The sequence below is a fragment of the Sinocyclocheilus anshuiensis genome, unplaced genomic scaffold (genome assembly GCF_001515605.1).
Source record: "Sinocyclocheilus anshuiensis isolate Anshui unplaced genomic scaffold, SAMN03320099.WGS_v1.1 scaffold1986, whole genome shotgun sequence".
Lineage (NCBI taxonomy): Eukaryota > Metazoa > Chordata > Actinopteri > Cypriniformes > Cyprinidae > Sinocyclocheilus > Sinocyclocheilus anshuiensis.
Genome location: NW_015542458.1, coordinates 167,208 through 188,517, shown reverse-complemented (window position 1 = coordinate 188,517; position 21,310 = coordinate 167,208). Strand labels below are relative to the sequence as shown.

General features: G+C 42.7%; 1 protein-coding gene across 1 annotated transcript in view; it reads right to left on the bottom strand.

Moving 5' to 3' along the window:
* The window catches only part of tnxbb (tenascin XBb), a 61,217-nt gene extending 51,443 nt beyond the window's left edge, over positions 1-9,774 (bottom strand). Inside the window, exons 1-4 of the mRNA XM_016493286.1 lie at positions 9,713-9,774; positions 6,817-7,225; positions 3,250-4,248; positions 494-609 (exon numbers count right to left, since the gene is read on the bottom strand). Of these exons, the coding sequence (XP_016348772.1) occupies positions 494-609; positions 3,250-4,248; positions 6,817-7,180 (1,479 nt within the window). The 5' untranslated portion in view covers positions 7,181-7,225; positions 9,713-9,774. The remainder of the gene's footprint in view (positions 1-493; positions 610-3,249; positions 4,249-6,816; positions 7,226-9,712) is intronic.
* Between the last annotated feature and the right edge of the window lie 11,536 nt (positions 9,775-21,310).

Genomic DNA, 21,310 nt, shown 5'->3' with positions numbered 1-21,310 from the left:
TTTGGAAAACACACTCGGCCAGATTTAAATTTGGGCTGCTGCGGGTTTTGTTAAATGCTTTTCTGTATTTGATATAAGAAGAGGGGAAAAAGTAGGTGATTCTCATTTACGGTTTATTTATTTTGGATGTACTGTATAAATGATGTATAAATTCTTAAAATGATTAATTCAATAATTACTTTAAATAATACTACATTTTAAACAATCTATCATTTTCACATTCCATTATTTTAAGTTGATTGCCATTGCCATTGTACATTTTCTTTGTTAAATGTGATTCTTATTGAAAGGGTGAAATCCTGTTTCATTCCATCTCTGAAGTGTTTGAAGGGTGGCAGTGACCTCATGTTTTTCGGGTTGAACATCTACTGCTATTATTCACCCATTTGTCCTTTTGACGAGATAACAATGAAATCGGTGCTTATTATGTTTATCATGCAGTGTGTCGTAATGAATTTGTACATGTAATGTTGTGTGGTAGTGCTGTACTTGCCCTGCTGGTGAAGGTGATGTGGTAGGTGTCGTACTGCACGGCAGGTGGAGTCCAGAACAGAGTGACAGATGACTCAGTGATGTCCCTGGTGTTGAGACGCGAGACGCCCGCCAGTGCTGGACAGAAGACAAAACAGATTCAAACCCACCTGTTTCTACTTGAAACAATAACTGCAGTGCTGTATGTCTGATTACTGCTGACCCGCTGCTGTAGAGCTCACTCACCAAGAGCACTCATAAAGACACAGTGAACACTCAGGGCAATACAAAATATAATGTTGGATTGTTACCATATGTGTAGATTATTTAAACACCTTCAAATGGAATATAAAGACACTCTTTAAAATGTCTGTAAAGCTGTTATACCATCTGCTCCTTCCCAATGGAAAAAGTAGACATACTCAGAAGCGGTAGAAATCATTTATGGATTTGTCACTTTCCATGAATAGGTTCCAAAATCAGGCTTGAAACTCCTAAAGGGTCATGAAAGACTAAAACATATTTTTGAGATGTTATCATCACAATAATAATAATTTCCTTTTATTAAATTAAAAATTATCTGCGGCAAGCACCCTAAGTGCAAAAATCAGCCAATTGTAATGTGATTTAATTGCTTATCACTTTTGACCAATATGTGGCGCTGTTATCAAATTGATGTGGTCAATGTGAGGTGACAATGACACACATAAAGTTTGTGTCAATATGCCACACCGTTTCAGAGATACAGCCTTAGATGCAGTTTGGCATCATGCCATCAACATGAAATCCAGAAATTTTTGCCAGCATGGTCGGGAGATGATTCAAATTGAATTTGGTGAAAATTATATCAATGGCTAAGATAAGTTCAAAAAAGTAGTTGTTCAAAACATTTCAAAATGGCAGACAGCAAGTTCAGCCAAAAACGCTGTCTTGAAACTTTTTGAGTACCTTCAAGGCATTGTGCCACATACCGAGTTACAATGATATGCCAATATGTACCAAAATTCAAAACAACAGATGCCCATAATGGCCGAAATTAAAGTTTCCATCAGTATGCCTCACCAAATTCAGATTCATTAGCTACTATAGGTAAATAACCAGAAAAACAAAGTGCAGTAAACTGTAAAACTATTTGCACTAAACCAGCATGCTTATGATTTCAATTAATAAATAAAAATAATATGACAGAAAGTATAATTTGCAATAATCACACAACAACACAACAAGTCTGGTTCAAGTTCTTAAAACAGCCTCACATGCTCATGAATTAATTAGTGTGTTATTTAAAAACAGCTCGACTAATCAGCTGGAATTCCATACATCTTTATTGGTATGGTCTGGAAATGGCCTAATTCGCTTTTTTGTTTGTTTGTTTGCTTGATTTTTGGACTCTTCATAAGACAAAGAATCAGAGGAATTAACATAAACAAATTTGGACAGCTGGGCAGAAGGTTTGAGTTTGAGAGTCCAAATCTGCTGTGCTTCATGTTCAAACTGTCCTCTGTCTGTGTACTTTCCTATGTGCGTTTCTATGGGGCATGCGACAATTACAAAGGTAATTACAATTACATGGGACAAGAGTTTGGTGCTTGATCCCCAATTGATTCATTGGAAGGTGAAAATAATAGGGGCTTTTACACCACGCAGTTCTATGCCCTCAGTTCTGGGAACTAGCCAGCAGGGTCGTTCCAAGAAAACCAATTTCTTCCTCGGCCCGTTTTTCTGGTTACATTCAACCGGCAGCAGGAACTGTAAAGTGCCGATAGTGATGTCTTTATTTGCATTATTTACAAAAGTCAATAACTGGTGAATGGAGGACGCCGTGATCAGAGCTGCTTTTGTTGTCTGTCGTGGGTTTCATGATGGAGACAAAATGTAAAATGTTTACATGATTAAGAGAGCATGAAAATGTGACTAAATCTCCTATGACAACTTGCAGTGTTATCATCAAGGAAAAGAACAACGCTGCAGACAACAGGTAAATGCCGTTATCACTGTTTTCAATGTTTGTGAAGTAAATATTTTTACATGGCTTTGCTGGGTAGCCGGTGTTTCGTTATGTGTTTGGCAAATCAGCGTACACTTACATCACTGGTAGTTCCTATACAACTGTTTTAGACCCTACTCTGAAGTAGAAGCTAATTTAGTTCCCCTAAATGAAGTTCCTAGAATCAAAACCATTCCTAGTTCCTGCGGTGCGAACACGCCAAAAAGTGGGAACTTCCACCAATAGTTCTAGGAACTATGAGAAGGTTCCTCCGGTGTGAAAGCCCCTAATAATAATTTAGTCCCCCCCCCCCAGCATCACAGTATGTGACTTTTTCATGTTCTATAGTGCAGTGGTTCTCATTTAAGGGCCCGGGGGCCTCAGCAAACTTTCAAAGGGGCTGCAGAATGACTTGTGATTGAACACTTCCCGTTGCTGTTAATATAAAAAAAAAAAAAAAAAGCAGTAAAACAAGCAACCTTGTCATAATTACAACAGAAGAAACACAGGAAACATTGTGCTGTTGGATTGTGGGGGCCCTACTGTCAGAAAGGTCGAGAACCTTTGCTAGAGTCGAGTTAGCAGTGTCTCATAATTATTCATGAGACTGTGTGGACTTATCCTTTGAGAAGAGACTGTCATAATTACTATGACACCAAGAGACATGGTGCTTCAAACGCTAAAGTGCTTCAGTGAGTTGATACCATGCTGAGACTTGAATGTGCAGACTTTTTACACACATTTTATTGCAGTACTCACTAATAAAGTAATATATCACGTGCATCACTCACCAGTGTCGCAGTTTTCCCCTGTGAAGCCAGACTGACACTCGCGGCAGTCGGGCCCCGTGAAACCACGCCGGCACACGCAGCGGCCCCTCACACAGCGGCCCTTGTAACTGCAGTTGTTGGGGCAGGTTTTGGTGGAGCAATCCTGACCGGAGAAGCCCACTTCACAGACACACTTCCCATTCACACATCTGCCTTTGTTATTGCAATCATTGGGACAAGTCTTGGTCGAGCAGTCCGGTCCAGTAAAACCGTTATCACACACACAGCGGCCGTCGACGCATCTGCCGTGGTTACTGCAGTCTCCAGGACAAGATCTGGACGAGCAGTCGGGGCCCGTAAAGCCACTCTCACAGACACACTTGCCGTTTACACACTGTCCACGATTGTTGCAGTTCTCTGGACATGTTCTGACAGAACAGTCCGGCCCAGAGAAGCCAGGATCGCACACGCACTGTCCGTTCAAACATCGGCCCCTGTCATTACAGTTCCCCGGACAGGACATCTCAGAGCAGTCCTGACCAGCGAATCCTGAGTTGCACACGCATTTTCCATTCACACAGCGGCCCCTTTTATTGCAATTAGACGGACACCCCCGTGTTCCACAGTCAGACCCGGTAAACCCTGCATCACACACACACTGGCCGTTCACGCAGCGACCATGCTTGTTACAGTTATCCGGACAGCTCCGTGTCCCGCAGTTAGGCCCGGTAAATCCAGCATCACACACACACCTGCCGTTTACGCAACGGCCCCTGTCGTTGCAGTTATCAGGACATGTGCTGGAGGAGCAGTCTGGGCCGGTAAAGCCTGGGTCACACACACACTGGCCGTTCACACATCGGCCCTGGCTGCTGCAGTCATCAGGGCAGTCGGGCACGCTGCAGTCAGGCCCGCTGAATCCTGGGAAACACACACATTTGCCATCTACACAGCGACCCTGGTCACTGCAGTCATCTGGACACTCGTCGGTCGTGGGACGAATGGTGGTACAGACTGCACCTGTGGAGAAATAAAAACACATCACACTAATGTAGTGTGACACACACTCAACTGTGTGTCAGAAAGAAGAAAAAGCTAAAGCTAAACTTTCTCGTTAGTCTCAAAACAGCTTATATTGAAGGTAGTCTGCCAAAGCAACAACAACAAGAGATTTACATCACTGCCTGTTTAGCCCCGCCCATTGATTTTCCATCACTGCCTGTTTAGCCCCGCCCACCAATTCTACATCACTGCCTGTTTAGCCCCGCCCATTGATTCTACATCACTGCCTGTTTAGCCCCGCCCATTGATTCTACATCACTGCCTGTTTAGCCCCACCCACTGATTCTACACTGCTGCCTGTTTAGCCCTGCCCACCGATTCTACATTGCTGCCTGTTAAGCCCCACCCACCGATTTACATCAATGCCTGTTTAGCCCCACCCACTGATTCTACATCGCTGCCTGTTTAGCCCCGCCCACCGATTCTACATTACTGCCTGTTTAGCCCCATCCACCGATTTACATCAGTCTGTTTAGCCCCACCGACCGATTCTACATTACTGTCTGTTAAGCCCCACCCACCGATTTACATAAATGCCTGCTTAGCCCCACCCACTGATTCTACATTGCTACCTGTTTAGCCCCGCCTACCAATTCTACATTACTGCCTGTTTAGCCCCACCCACCGATTTACATCTCTGCCTGTTTAGCCCCACCCACCGATTTACATCACTGCCTGTTTAGCCCCGCCCATTGATTCTACACTGCTGCCTGTTTAGCCCTGCCCACCGATTCTACATTGCTGCCTGTTAAGCCCCACCCACCGATTTACATCAATGCCTGTTTAGCCCCACCCACTGATTCTACATCGCTGCCTGTTTAGCCCCGCCCACCAATTCTACATTGCTGTCTGCTTAGCCCCGCCCACCGATTCGAGCATGTTGTAGGTAAATGACAAGAGCGGTAAACGCAGGTCTACGCAGAAACCAAATGATAAACTTTATTTGATTAACTTGATTTTTAATTAAGATCCAGATCACATCGGCAAGAACTTGGTCCTTACTTTACTTCATTTTACTGTGGATTTGTTTACAAACAAGGCACAATTCGATGCGGGATTTTCAGAAAGATTGAAACTAAAAGATGATGCTGTGAGACTATATTGGATCCGACAGTAATGTCGCACCATACAAGTGTGAGTAACTGTTTTTATTGAGTGGTCAACTATTGCTTTGCCTGTTAAACAGATGAGTATTTATGTGTATTTGACCTAAATCACAGCAGCGTCCATCTGTGAGGAATGTTGCTGTCAATCATACACAACAGAAGTGGGTGTTTACTTCCGTGTCTACAATCCTCCACGCCTATTCAAACAGGACAGAAAATAGACTACTACTTCTAAATTATGATGTTTTTTGATATAAAAATATTGATAACTTTATAAGTGGACCTCAAAAAAACAAAAACAAAGGCAGTTCATGACCCCTTTAAAGTCTCTCATTGTCATTATTCAGATAAAGTGGTTCTTTCAGTGTGCTGAAATATCACCTGTTTCAAGGTTTCTGAGCTTTCAATATGTTTTTCAGTCAATGCTGTTAAACTGGAATATAGTTCACAAGTCATATGCACTAATTTTATGGTTCTTCAGCCCCAATTGTTTTTCTTCTTCTTTTTTTTCAGAAAAAAACTACATTCATGTTGTACATATTTGTACAAATCTGTTTATATTTTGCTGTTCACTTTGTTTAAATGTATAACTAATCATAGAAGCGATGGTCATACTGTATGTGAAACAGCTGCGTTTACTACAGTATCTTGTGTATGTTGTGTTTACTAGAGCAGCTGCAGCCATTCACACTGTTCACACATTCCACTGAGTTTAGTCTGCATACATGACTAATAATTATCCATTAAAAGGACATTGACATTGTCAAATATATCGGTTCAAAACAAGACTGCAGTGTGAAATTTTAAATGAGATTCAGCAAATATTGCTGTCCCTTAGAGGATTTTTCACAATCAGCTGCCTTGTTCACATAAACTATGATGACATATTTTCTCATGGGTTACTGAATGGATCTTTTTTTCCCACTATTCTATTCTATTTTATTCTATTCTATTCTATTATTTTTTTAGCAGTTGTAGTAGTAGCAGTGCAGTAAGTAATGTATCAAAGATACATCCTGAATATAAGCATGACTGTGCATGAGGAACTGAATGCACTGGATTGCTTATGGAATTTTGATAATCCGAAACAAATGCTAAAGGATTCAATGGAATAAATAGGGATGCTCTATGAATCCCCTAATAATTTAATTATTACCAGATACATTTGGAATCCTATTCTGAAGCAAACCGATGATAATAATAATAATAATAATAATAATAATTTTTGTTTATCTAGTAGGATCTGATTTGATTTGAACTGAATATTTCCTATAAGGAAATCCTTAAGGATTGGTTAGGATAGAGATCCCAGACATCCTGTACACACATGCTTCAGGATATTTTAGACTATGGCTCTAGATTTGACAAGCTCATGAAAGCTCGTCTGGTTGGAGGCCGGCTGGATCTGGATGAGCTTTACCTTTGCTCTGTTGGGAGCTGCAGCATCCTTCTGGACCTCCACATTTCTCCCTCAGATCAGACACCTCCTTCTCCAGTCTTTCAATGCGATCACGCAGGGCTGCGAAGTCCAGCTCGCACTGACCACAAGCTGAACCTGACCCTGGCACCAGACGGATCCGATGGGTCAAGACCAGAGGAGAATCGGGATCCAAGTCTAGCTCTCTGTCTTTGGCCCCATCTTGTGCACATGTGTCCGAAATAACAAGTTTAATAGGCTGGGGTTTGATGTCTCTGGAGACGCGCTGAGCTCCTGTCTGCAGATGTTGGCTGGAGAGGGCAGGACTTGGCAGAAGCAGAAGCAGGAAAGGCAATACTAACGCCATGTTTACAGGGAGGAACACCCCCAAACCAATGGACGATGATTGGTTCTGTAAATGAGAACGTATTTTATTCTACTCAGATCAGCAGGCAAAACATTTAAACTCAGTTTTCACAGATACACTGTTGGCTCTCAGATCTGGAGTGATGTAAAGCGTTGCAGTGTCCTCGTCTATCCCTCCTATTTCAAACACATATGAATTTCAGTCATGTTTTGTCATGCAGAATTCAATATTAGACATTCACCATACAGAGGATAGATCAACATGAAAACAGTATTTGCAAGCTGTTTTACATCCAAGTTTCAGGGTGCAACAGAAGGTTTGAAGAGATGCATGAAAACGTAAGAGGGACTGTTGAAAGTAGTTTAAAAGCTAATTACATTTTAATGAAAGATTTTAAACTTTTTTTGATGAATGACACAGAATGAGAGTAAACAGGGTCAGCTCTGATTTCATGTTGACTTTAAATAACGTTGTTAGCTGTGTCCACAAGCTGCGACACAGAGGCTCCAGTGTCTGTCCGCCAGATCAAACCAGAGAAAGTAAATGTCACGACCTGAGCAAACATCCTTTCATGCTAAAATGTAATAAAATTCATTTAAATGTCTGAAAATACTACTGAACAGTCAGTTAGTTCTGGTTAGCAGTGGCAGGTGAGAACAGACAGCAGTTCTGCTCTGAGCTACTTTAGTTTTTGATGTCATGTTTTTTGGACATTATTTCACACTATGGTGTTTTGGACATGCACCATGACACTAGCACTAGAAGTGTAAAACATCAACAGACCTGGGAAGCACCACTCTACTTTCCTCTAGAAGTATGTGGTGAGTGAAAATAAAGGAATAGTACAAAAAGGTCTTTAGCATCTGACACAGAGCTGATACTGAAATGAAAATATCCATACAACTATTACCAAAACAACTCTCTCCAGATAGCCCAGCCCCAAATTCAAGCCATTGGTTTATTTCAGTGCTACTTTCCCTTAAAAAAAAATCAGCAGAACAATAGTTCTAGTGCTTAAATGCCAGAATGTGATGCATGAAATAACTAGGCAGTGTTTCCTGAGACTATAGTAACTTAGTTGCGTATTCGTCATTTGAGCCATGTTGGTTCAATAATATAACATCTACTGATGTCATTAAAATACTTTTTTTATTGTTAAAAGCTATTTTGCTCAAGAGCATGATTTGTTTAAGTGCACATGTCATACAGTACAAAAAAAAAGAAACCGCTTCTAACTGCAGGAGTATTAGGAATCGCACCCCGTGTCTGATGGATGAGGGGTTAAGCTGGGCTGGGTGAAAATACTACAGCTAAAATGACATCAGCTTTAAATGAGATTTGATTGAACTGAGAACTCCATCGAGAGAGAGAGAAACGTGCAGCAGCAGTTCACTTGTTCCCATACAAAAGCAAAAAGCAAAGTAAAAGCAGATCTTATCGGAGTAGACTTTTTCATAAGCATAAATCTATATAAAGTTAATTTGTGTAAAAGTGTTTACTGCTAACTAAAACTATGTTTTTAAAATACATTTTGTAGTTGCTTTTATTCAAAGTGAAATTGCTTTCAAGGTACATTTTATGAGTTCACAAAGTGCCTATAGTCGCAATAAAATAAAATAAACATATTAGATAAAAAAACAATGTAACAACAATTAGGAAAGAATTAAAATAAAAGAGGTTTAAGTAAATGAAGTAACTAAAACTGAAATTAAAATAGATAATAATAAAGATAAATTGAAATGTATATAAAAAATCCAGCATAACAAAATGACTAAAACTACACTTTTCATCATTCAGCGTTCCTCACCTATAGACAGGTTTTCCTGCCACAGACGCCTTTGTCTTTTTTACTGAATGTTTTATGGTTCAATTTCTGTAAAGCTTCTTTGGAACAATATGAATCATGAAATACACATAAAACTGACGAGTATTTCAGCTGCTGTACCCCTCAGCCCGCTCCTGATGATTTTTCCTTCCCATCTCATCATTTCTCTTCATTAACAAATGTCATCATCAGTTTACCGTCACACAAATGAGCCTTGTCTAAACTAGCAGAATCTCTTCTGTGTCGGTCTTTTTCAGAAGTGCATAATAACAAACAGACAGACGAGCGTAATATTCTGCACATTCTGATAATAAAAACGTTACAGCTAGAGATCACGTGACCACCACTCCCTGACAAGATGAAAACTTCAAAAGATGCAAGCTTTTTTGAGATTGTAAGCAGAACCTCTTCAATACAAACTTCAGAAGAGCAGCGCACGATTACTGTGACAGTGAACAGATCTTTAGAAAACTTTTTCTTTTTCTTTTTTTTTTTAATCAGAGCATAAATTGAGCATGTTTGGTGAAAGAGTTCTAGTCTAAGTAGCCTAACTCTGAATATGTGCAACTTAACTTTTTTTTGCAATGGACAGACATGCAACTCTCTTATAAAGCATTTTGAAAAAGTCAAAGATGCTGAAGCTTCTGAAGTTCAGAAGGTTGATATCAAACGATCATGAAGTGATGACAGAGAGGTGTCAGTCTTACCTGCGGAGCTGCTGATGCTGGATGCTGCTTCTCTCTCCTCCTGTCAGTCGGTTGCTGCTCTGATTGACTGGGGAAGAAAGAGCGAGGGGGCAGAAGAGAGAGAGAGAGGGAGGAGAGCAGTAAAATTTCCTCATTCTTGAAGAATTTTTCCTCTCTCTCTCCTCACTTCCCCCTCAGCTTCTCTCTGATGTAATTCTATGTGCTTTACAGGTCCCCGCTGGGCGGATCGTTTCGATGGAAAACATCTGATTTTTTTAGATATTTTGAATGACCAGCTTGAACGTTTTATGTCTTTGAACTCATCTCTGGATATTTCTCCATTGCACAGCCTTTTTAAAAAGTGATTTGCACATTTAATTTACCAGGCATCTTCATTGAGGGCGCAGATGAACACACTTTCCTGATTACGTCTCAGTTTGCTTTAGGACAGAAACATCTTTCAATATTTAGATCTTCCTTTTAAATCACAGCTGTGTGAACAAAATAAGAAACGGCAAATAAATAAATAAAGATCTGCCGCAAAACATAAATATCTTGCCGCACCACATCAGAATGGCAATCCTGCAGAACATGCAACTGAACAATTTATTTAAATCATGACTTTAATGAATCATTACAGATAATTCACTGAAAGCACACAAGGGGTTTTCAATCACTTATTACACTGTGCTAATATCAAACGTTTACACAGATGATGTAAGAAAGTGTCACATTTATCAGTCCACGTGTTCACTGGGAAACACATCTTGACTATTGCTACAAGAGTGATATACTATCAAAGCAGTCTACTGCTCTTTCTGTTTTACTTCTTTCTCATCCTCGTTTTGACCTAATTATATCATCGGCATGTGTCACAGTCACATTCTCATTGTCCTCTGTTTATGCAGCTTTCCATCAAGCCTCTTTCTATTCTTCACTCAGTTTCTTTCCTCGAGAGACAGTCATCATTAGCGGTGTACCTCAATCCCACAGAAACTCCACGCATTTTCTCAACGGCAACATTTCTAATGATGTCTGACGTCAGTCGGTGCGACGTTACTCAGTTCCACCTACAGACAGACAGAGAAGGTCAGTTTTCAATGGTGGCCTTCAGACGCTCAGTGTCAGAGGTGCAGCTGAGGACAGACAGACGTGAGATCTCACAGTACTTTCCCCAATCCCTGTGGGATCTGATCAAGCCATCGGCAGGTGACGTTCCTGACTGTGATGGATCTGTCTGTTTGAGTGCTCTTACCAAAGGAAATAGCTCCCTGTTTATCTTCTGCACAGTGCTTTGTACACAGGCCATAACTGTAAACGGCCATACTTTCATATGTTATACCTGCACAGGACAGAAATGATTGCAAACAAACTTGACTCATTTGTCAAAGTCCTGGAAGTAAATCTGATGCTGCATGTTGGAGTTTATTTGTCTCAACTAAACACACCTTTTATGATTACAGTAAGCTGCAGGCCTGTGTGCTCAAGATCACTTTTTTTCTGTGGATTTGCAGTATTTTGGAGCAGTTAACTCTCTGTAGACTTCGTGAAGCTTGAGAACCGTCCTGGAATAGTTGGTGTGGAAACAGAGCTAAGTGTCGCTGATGTTTTACAGTTTCAGCTCTGCAGGGTCTGCAGAGAAGACCTTTTTTTTTTCAGTTAATACATCAGCATCACGCAGATGGTGTTCGCTAAACATTTCGTCAACTTGCCTCGTTAGCGCAGCTTTAACTAGCAGTCGATGCCCTGGTTCTCATATTCTGTGCAGGTGTTGTTGAGCGACCAACAAACCCTGTTTGGTCTCAGAGCTGGAGGAAGTCAGATGAGGAGGTGGGGGGATTTCACAGAGGGAGCCAGTGCTCTGATGACTGTACCTTATGTGTGAGTTTTCAGAGCTGAAGCAAATCCGTCGTTTTACAGACACGGACCAGCAGATAATGCCACAAACTGATGCTGAAGTGAAAGTGAAAAAATGTGTGAAAGACACAAATGTTTAACGAAGGCATTTGCAGCTTTCATCATTTGATGTTTTTATGATTTTCTGCTAGAATAAATGCTGGCTGGAGTTTATCCATCAGGATTGAGCTGAATGTGAGTTTGCAGCGGATTGTGGGGGATCTACTACACGGAACCGAAGATCAGATTTATATTTGTTTTGCAGAGACTGTAAACTGCATATGAATACAGAATGATAGCAGACTGAAACAATGACAAAATCACTAAGCTGTATTGATATTAACCAACAACTAAACACTGCCAACAGCTTGTAATTATTAAAATTAACAGAAATCCCTCATGGACTTGGTGATGCCAACCAAAAAATAATTTTCTTGAATTTTACACATGCATTATTTCTGACATTTGAATGTTCTGAATGTTTGCACAGGGTGAGACTGCTTTGAACAAATGTTATGAACACCATACTGAACGGTCACTGAATGTTGTGCCCTGCATTGGTTTCTATGAATATAAACAGTCAAGCATTAATCACAGTTCAGGTGTAATGTGCTCTAATATGTCCAGTTCCAGCGGATCGTATCAGCGGGTATACAGTAGTATGTACAGTATGTAACCCCCAGACGTTACAAGAGATGGGGATAATGAAAAAGAGGGGCAACAACCACAGTGTTTCTCCTTGCAAGTGCATCAACATTTATTGAACACAGAAGGTAATTAGAAGTTGCAAGAAAACAAAAGAAACAAAACAACCAAACATTATTATAACCACTGCAGACCATAGGGTTCCCCAATCATATGGAATGACAATTACTCTGCAAAAAATGTACACTCAATCACAACTCAAACTAAATATCACTACAAGTGCAAAACACACAATTCGAACCATTACAAATTGCTCCCCCTCACCTTAACAGAGTTAACCATATAAGAGAATGGAAACCTGTTGGTCCAAAACAAAACAAATAAAAAAACAAAACAAAGTAACAAACAAAAACAAAATCTCACAATGAATTCAAGCCACTTCATCACAATGTAACATTAAAAATCATCTCTTAAGACCCATCATCTCAATGATTTATATTTTCAATAAAAGTAAATGACAATCAAGCATCATCTGTAAAAAAAATAAAATAAAAAATACAATTCATGATTGCCCCTTGCCCATGATTGCCTTGGAATTAGCACAATACAACACAACACAAATTACAATAGAAAAGCTTAAACTAATTTCACATAGTCCAATAATTCAATTAAGATCAGTACCTGTGTTATTGAATACATCTACTCACCCAGCTAACAAAAAAAGGTCCCCAGGACGTCCACTAAATGGCCTCTGCGAACGTCCCCCGGACGTCAGCGTGTAGGGTCCCCTTTTACGTCGAGCGGACGTTCGCGAAGACGTCCTCCGGACGTTGAAGGGGACGTTCACAGGACGTGCAGCGGCCATTCGGGACGTTTAGGGGACTTTCGCTTTAAGTCCTCTGAATGTTATGTTATTTTACTTTTAGGCTAATCAAAGACAACAGACACGTTGTATGGAGCAAAATACGTTTATTTTAATTGAACAATTGTAAAGTTGCGGTGCTCTTTCCGTGTGTGTGTGTGCGTCTCTGGTTGTCAGCTGTGGTTAGTCCGATGGCAATTCTTCCCATTGTCTTCTAACCTAAAACAACAAAATGAACACATTTGGATTTAGACCAAGCGGTCCGAAATTTAGCGCACATAGGCCTTTTTGCCGCATATAGGCGTATCAGTGTGTATTTTTACCATATGGAAATTCAATATTTAAGTTAAATAACTGTCAATATTATATACGTTTAATCATTTCAGCGTTACATGCTAACGTTAGCTTCGAAAGTGTTCACGCCAGCGAACGTCAAAAAGAGGACCAAATGCGGACGTAAGTGGACGTCCTCAAAACGTCCGCCAGCAAACGTTACACAGCGGACCAAATCCGGACGTCCTCCGAACGTCCGCCCCCGAACGTTACAAAGCGGACGTACTGCGGACCTAAACGGATGTTCGAAACGTCTGGGTGACGTCCCCTGTTTGCTGGGCAGTTCTCTGAGGCACCCATCAGTATATCTCCAGTAAGCACACTAAAACAAAAACAAACAAACACACACACACACGTTAAAACTAAACACACAAACTATAACCATGATAGTCACAACCCTTACTTCCATACTACTCACAAGGCAACTAGTCCTTTCATCTATCACACAGCCTTGAAACATGCCACAAAGCTTCCCCTGCGTAGCACATGGTACCACGAAGAGCAAGGCCAAAATGTTTGATTTCCTCTTTATAGTACCTGGACTCCTGAGGTTTGTATTCCAACTAATTTTTAGTCCTAAACAAGCATAACATAGCCACTACAATTCTTACCTCTACCCCATTACTAGTAGTAGTTGACATACAGTAGTATGAGACATAAATTGCAGAAGGCTCAAAATAAATTAGTTAGAAAATGTTTTAAATAAATTGGTTAGAATACTGTTAAAATTTCATCCTCACTTTCAGTCAAATAGTGAATGTTTGAAAGGTTAAGGCCTGACTTTTTATGACAGAAAAAATGTAATCATTTGGTTTCATGCATGTAAAGCCCGGGACACACCAAGCTGACTGTCAGCCGTCGGTGAGCATCTGTGGGTTGTGTTTGTTTGGTGTGTTCCACTCGACGGTGAGCGTCTGTTTCCACTCGTCGGTGAGCGTCTGTCGGTCGTGTTTGTTTGGTGTGTTCCACTCGTTGGGGAGCGTCTGTTGGTCGTGTTTGTTTGGTGTGTTCCACTCGTCGGTGAGCGTCTGTCGGTCGTGTTTGTTTGGTGTGTTCCACTCGTTGGGGAGCGTCTGTTGGTCGTGTTTGTTTGGTGTGTTCCACTCATCGGTGAGCGTCTGTTGGTCGTGTTTGTTTGGTGTGTTCCACTCGTCGGGGAGCGTCGGTTGGTCGTGTTTGTTTGGTGTGTTCCACTCATCGGTGAGCGTCTGTCGGTCGTGTTTGTTTTGTGTGTTCCACTCGTTGGGGAGCGTCTGTCGGTCGTGTTTGTTTGGTGTGTTCCACTCGTCGGGGAGCATCTGTTGGTCGTGTTTGTTTGGTGTGTTCCACTCATCGGTGAGTGTCTGTCGGTCGTGTTTGTTTTGTGTGTTCCACTCGTTGGGGAGCGTCTGTCGGTCGTGTTTGTTTGGTGTGTTCCACTCGTTGGGGAGCGTCTGTTGGTCGTGTTTGTTTGGTGTGTTCCACTCATCGGTGAGCGTCTGTTGGTCGTGTTTGTTTGGTGTGTTCCACTCGTCGGGGAGCGTCGGTTGGTCGTGTTTGTTTGGTGTGTTCCACTCATCGGTGAGCGTCTGTTGGTCGTGTTTGTTTGGTGTGTTCCACTCGTCGGGGAGCGTCGGTTGGTCGTGTTTGTTTGGTGTGTTCCACTCATCGGTGAGCGTCTGTCGGTCGTGTTTGTTTTGTGTGTTCCACTCGTTGGGGAGCGTCTGTCGGTCGTGTTTGTTTGGTGTGTTCTACTCGACGGTGAGTGTCTGTCGGTCATGTTTGTTCTGTGTGTTCCACTCGTCGGGGAGCGTCTGTCGGTTGTGTTTGTTTGGTGTGTTCCACTCGTCGGTGAGCGTCTGTCGGTCGTGTTTGTTTGGTGTGTTCTACTCGACGGTGAGTGTCTGTCGGTCATGTTTGTTCTGTGTGTTCCACTCGTCGGGGAGCGTCTGTCGGTTGTGTTTGTTTGGTGTGTTCCTTTGGTCATAAAGATAATGTCACACTTGCCTACTGTGAAGGAACGAGGAGCGAAGGAGCGAGGAGACATACCGGACAGCGAAACATAGGGAAGACAACTATAAATACACAACTAACGGGGGAGGAAACGAGACACACCTGGGAGCAATAAACACAATTAACATGAGGGAGAAACTAGGTCAGCACAAGCACAAGGAGGGGAAAAACACTCAAACACAGTCCAGGGGTGTGACATATCGCACCCCTCCCGGAAGGCGCGTCCTCGCGCTGAAGGAACAACACAGGGAGGGACGGGTGGGACCTTGGGAGGAGGCTTGGGAGGAGGATGACAGACAGAGTCCAGGGTTGATCAGATGGAGGGAGGAGCCACGGAGGAAACAGGAGGGACTTGGAGCATGCAGTGCCAGGTGGGACCCAGGCCACAGCCATAATGGCGACCCACGGTGGAGCTGACGGAGGGAGGAGCCATGGAGGAGGAAGGGCTGACGACTCCAGGGGGCCGACCAACAGCGGATGAGCAGGTGGCGGAGGAGCCCGAGGCGGAGACGGAGAGCCGATCAGCCAGGGCGACTGGGAGGATCCAGAGGGCTGAGGTGGAGCAGATGGCTCCGGTGACCGAGGCGGAGGCGGGGATCCAGAAGGCCGTGGTGGAGCCGGAGCGACAGAGGACCGAGGAGGAGCCGAAGGCGCAGCCAGAGGAGTGGAGTCCCGAAGCGACGGATGGTCGACGACAGACCAAGGCGGAGCCAGAGGGACGAGGGAGCCTTGGTGGAGCCGCAGGGTCAACGGGCCGAGGTGGAGTCTGGGTCTCAGAGGCTGGAGGCGGAGACCAGGGATTCTGCAGCCACTGTGACAATGGAGGATGGGAGACCTGCGGAGCTCGCACCGTACCGATGGTGGGCTGAGGGCGAGCAGAAGGGCTGCCAAATGACAGCGGAGGAGGAGGCAGGAGCGGGCATTTGTAAACCTCCGGGCTTTCAGGGCTTAACTCAGGAACGGGAGCCCTCTCTGGGCTGGACAGGGGAACAGGAGCCCTCTCTGGGCTAGACATGGGAACAGGAACTTTCTCTGGGCTAGACATGGGAACAGGAAATTTCTCTGGGCTAAACTCAGGAACGGGAGGGACAAAGTTCACAGATGTAGAAGGAAGGAATGGGGGCAGGTCAGTAAACAAGTCTTCTTTAGCTTTGCATTCACCCAAATCTTTACTCAGCTCACCCTCAGCCACGGTGCAGGGGGCAAGGAGGGGAAAAACACCCAAACACAGTCCAGGGGCATGACAGATAGGAGTAAGACATCATTTGAAATGGTAAAGGGTTTACTTTTATTTATGTATACTCACAATAACAACAAAACTATGACATTGCAAAACAAAGAAAACAAACAGAATGTGCTTTTAGCCATATCTGTTTCCTCGAACTTGTGGTGCGGCCATAAAAATGAAACAAAACAGATTTCTTTCTTTCTTTCTTTTTTGTTCCTTTTGTTTTGTTAATTATTTCACTTAAATATATTTCCTGTAGGCTTTTTTTATTTTATTCCTATCATATGTCATTCTGTTTTACTCCATTGTCTCCTGTTGTTCATGCACATGCAAAACTAAACCACTGAAGAGAAAAACATTTATTTTAATAGGTGACATTATATTTTATTTAAATCTAATTGAAAATTCTGATTTTGTCAGTTAGTGGATAGGAAATTAACATCATAATGTTTGAGAATGAGCTCAGTCAGCGAGAAAAGGTGGACTTTACTGGCTGTTTGAATGCATTCGACCACATGAGCGTTCACACTACGTGCAAAATCTGGTCAAATGTGTTTTTGACTACCTCTGAAAGTGGTTGAAAGAGGACAAGCTCAAAAAGTTTTAAACCCCATTCACACCTGTATTTAACATTGTCCACTTGTGATCAGATCAAAAACACATCTTAATGCCAGGTGTAAACGGGACCATTGACATCACTCCATTCCTTCTACTGATACTTTTTGTTTGTAGGTTTAATTTTCTTTTTTTTTGTTCTTTCTTGATTGCCTGCTGGACGGTTTGCCTCATATTTGTCCACTGCCCGTTTTACTGTCCATGTTTTTGCCTATGGTTTTGGATTTGTTCCTTAAACTTTTCTTCAAATTGGATTCTAACCTGACTTTGAGTTGATCACAACAATTCTGCATCATGTTTGCTAGCTCAGTTCAAATTCAGAAAGTGAATTGGAATTTAAAAGGCTTACTCAGTTTGTGCACAACCCTGTACAACCCTTGTTTTTCTGAGAGGACTGAAGAAAGTAATTGAAAGGTTTTCAAGGTGGGAAAGGATACAACCTGTTCTGTTTATCCAACAAACAGAGGCTGCCGTAAAGCAGTTACATTAAATGAACGTTTGTAGGGAAAATTCTGCTTTGTCCATTTTCAGAAGGCAAAGCACAGACTGGAAGAACACCAAGAAACAATTGAGACTGCTGGCTATCACTCCTCAGGGAGACAGAGAGAGAAAGAGAGATCAGCAGAAAGACATAGAGAGAGAAAGAGAACAGAAGGAGAACAGAGATAAAGTGTACAAAGGCCAACAGGCCGACTTTACAAGACAAGGGATGATTTTTCTTCTTTAGTGTTTCTTTTGCACACCATATGGTGGTGCTCATCTCATAAACCAGTGGAAAACGGGAGGCCTGGACTGAAAAGAAAAACATGACCTCTGAACGGTGCGGATGTTCTCATATCACTTAATGTCTCAATACTAACAACAAAAGCTACAAAGCAACTTATCCTTGATCATTTAGCGTGTCAGTCACAGGATCAATCATTTCATTTGAAAACATATCAATAACCCATGACAGCTCTTTTAAAACATGTGGTTACACTTTATTTTAAGGTGATGTACAGTGTAATTAAATATTCAAGTACTACATGATATTTATGAACAGCATGTACTTATTATGGGGTTAGGGTTAGGATTAGGGGCTGGTTTGTGGTTAGTTGCATGTAAATATTAATCATCTATACAGGCTTCCTAAGTCTGATCTTTAATTTCAGCAAAAGCAACAGCTTCTACAATGAGTCAGAACATGCAAATTAGCTGAAATCCAATGAAAAAAAATTGCACTGTACCACTGTTAATTTGAAACTAAAAAGCTAATCATATATTGTGACTCAGTAGATTCACAGTACTATATTGGAACCAAGTCACGGTAAAAACAGATTTGGTTTTCTGAGAATAAACCGTGCTGACATGGGCTGATACTCCCTCTCTTCAGTGTGTCTGGAAATGCTGCTGTACATTCAGATATGAGCACAGACAAATATTCAGAACCTAAAAGGCCACCATTGTGTCTGAGAAATTAGTCAAAGCTGACCATTCAGGAAAATAACATGCAGCCAGAAAAATCTCAGCTACGCTGACAGAGGGAGTGAGAGAATGGACCTCCACAAACACACAGACCTCACAAGTGTGACGTTTATCATACTTTGGGCTCTTTGTATGGAAGTGAAGTTAAATATGGAAGTGTGACTTTATTGCAAAATAAATTCTGGTGGAGTGATCAAGAAATCAGAAGCTGACTGTATATGCTATCAAGTTCATAACATGTGTATTACCAAAAATACATGGACAACATTGATTTGAGTGTCAGATTTTACGATTCTGGGACAACAAACACAGTTTAGCATCATTATATTACAGATTAAACTACCCACATATTTTCCCACTGGCCAGTCAGAATCAAGTATTCTAGACAATAATTCAATAAGTATCATAAATAATGAAATTATTAGAGGTAAGCACAGTGTGTTGATCTCATTTCAGAAATGGTTCCATGGGAACTTCTGTACATGAAGCAATGAGAGTCAAACAGAGTGTGTTGTTCAAGGCAGTTTCTTCCTTTCCTTCAGTAGAGTTGCCTGAGATTTCCGTCATTCTGAGAGAGAACTGACCTTATTGTGAGATTTCTCACAGTATCAGAGATTGTATTCATTCACATCACAAGTCAATCAGGCAGTTTTAGTTTTTTTTTTTTCTTTATTATGGGGTTCATGTGACTTTTTAAACCTTGCCCATATCAGACCCTGGCCTAATATGCATTAAGCAACACTCTTGATGCCACGGCTGGATAGAGAGGCATACACAGGAAGAACAATTGCAAGCTTCTTTATTTACACAAACTGATGGAGAACTTCAAATGGTAAGTTTAAACTGAAACATAACTTTAGCTCATCAAACTGAAGAGTATCAGCCCTTATCATAATCCTTTTAGGTAGATCCAGCAAGACGGCGGGAGACACAGAGCAACGGAGATCCAGAGAGCTGAGTAGAGGCGTGAGGAAAGGTATGCAACCTTGAGACCAGCCAATGAGGGACTGAGGTGAGTAGATTGATATAGTGCTCAGGTAAGTGACATCAGGGCTGCGTTCAGCCCTGACAAAAACGGTGCAAAACGTTTTTTAAACGGAAACGGTGGTGCGTTGAACACTCTGTTCTGATGACGCAAGAGTTGCAACTATGGCAGCTGAGAAGACCATTCTTGGTGTTCTTTTTGAAGAATTTTCGGAGCCTGGGAAACCATAACAAAACGGTGCACACCGGTTTGAGCTTGAACTTGCCCCAGGTGTTCGTAATTAGTAGTCAGGTGATTGTGAACACCTGTGTGGCTGATGTGGCTGGTGAATCTGTGACAGTACCCCCGTCTCCTGGCACCTGTGACCGACGGCGAGGACGACCGCGCCCCTTAGGAGCGGGACGATCTGGGTGCGACTGGTGGAAGTCGGAGAGGAGTAACGGATCGAGAATATCAACTTTGTCCACCCATGATCTCTCCTCAGGACCGTACCCCTCCCAATCCACGAGATACTGGAGCCGGCCACCCCGCCATCAGGAGTCTAGGATTTCTTGGACTCTGTAGAAGGTATCGTTGGGGTCGACTTCAGGAGGAGGAGGTGGTATCTCGTGCTCTGCAGAAGGAGGGAGAAGTGGATTAGTGAAGGGTTTTAACAAGGACACATGGAAGGTGGGTGAGATGCGGTAGGTATCTGGGAGTTGGAGCTCATATGTGATCTCATTAATTTGCCTCGTGATAGGGAAAGGACCGACATAATGGGGATCACCTGGTTGGTACACAGACGGGGGTGCGCGACGGGCATCAGAATAGTCTTTATGTCTCCGTACTGCCCGCTGGAGATAGACATGTGCTGAGTCCCATACCCTCTAGCTCTCACGGAACCAGAAGTCAAGCACGGGGACCTCCGAGGGCTCTCCAGTCCAGGAGAAGAGTGGCGGCTGAAATCCGAGCATGCACTGGAATGGTGTTAACCCAGTTGTTTCCTGTCGCAACGAGTTCTGAATGTACTCGGCCCAGGGAAGATGCGGTTGAAATCCGAGCACGCACTGGAATGGTGTTAATCCAGTCATTTCCTGTCGCAACGAGTTCTGAGCGTACTCGGCCCAGGGAAGATAATGGCTCCAGCTGTCCTGGTGTTCATGACAGTAGGCTCGGAGATACTGCCCGATCTCCTGGATCTTGCGTTCGGTCTGGCTGTTGGTTTGGGGATGATAACCTGAGGAAAGGCTGACAGACACTCCCAGCAGATGGAAGAAACCACGCCAGACCCTGGATATGAACTGCAGCCCTCTATCTGAAACTATATCTTCAGGGAGACCAACGTGTCGAAAGACATGCTGGAAGAGAGCTTCGGCTGCCTCCAAAGCAGTGGGTAATCCACGTAAGGGGATTAATTTACATGTTTTGGAGAATCTATCCACCACGACAAATATGGTAGTGACTCCGTTAGAGGGTGGAAGATCAGTGGCGAAATCGATTCCAATGTGGGACCAGGGTCGGCGTGGAACAGGTAAGGGTACCAGTTTTCTTGCAGGTAAACGGCGTGGAGTGGATGTGATGGCGCAGACTGAACAACCCTTGACGTATCGGGCGACATCC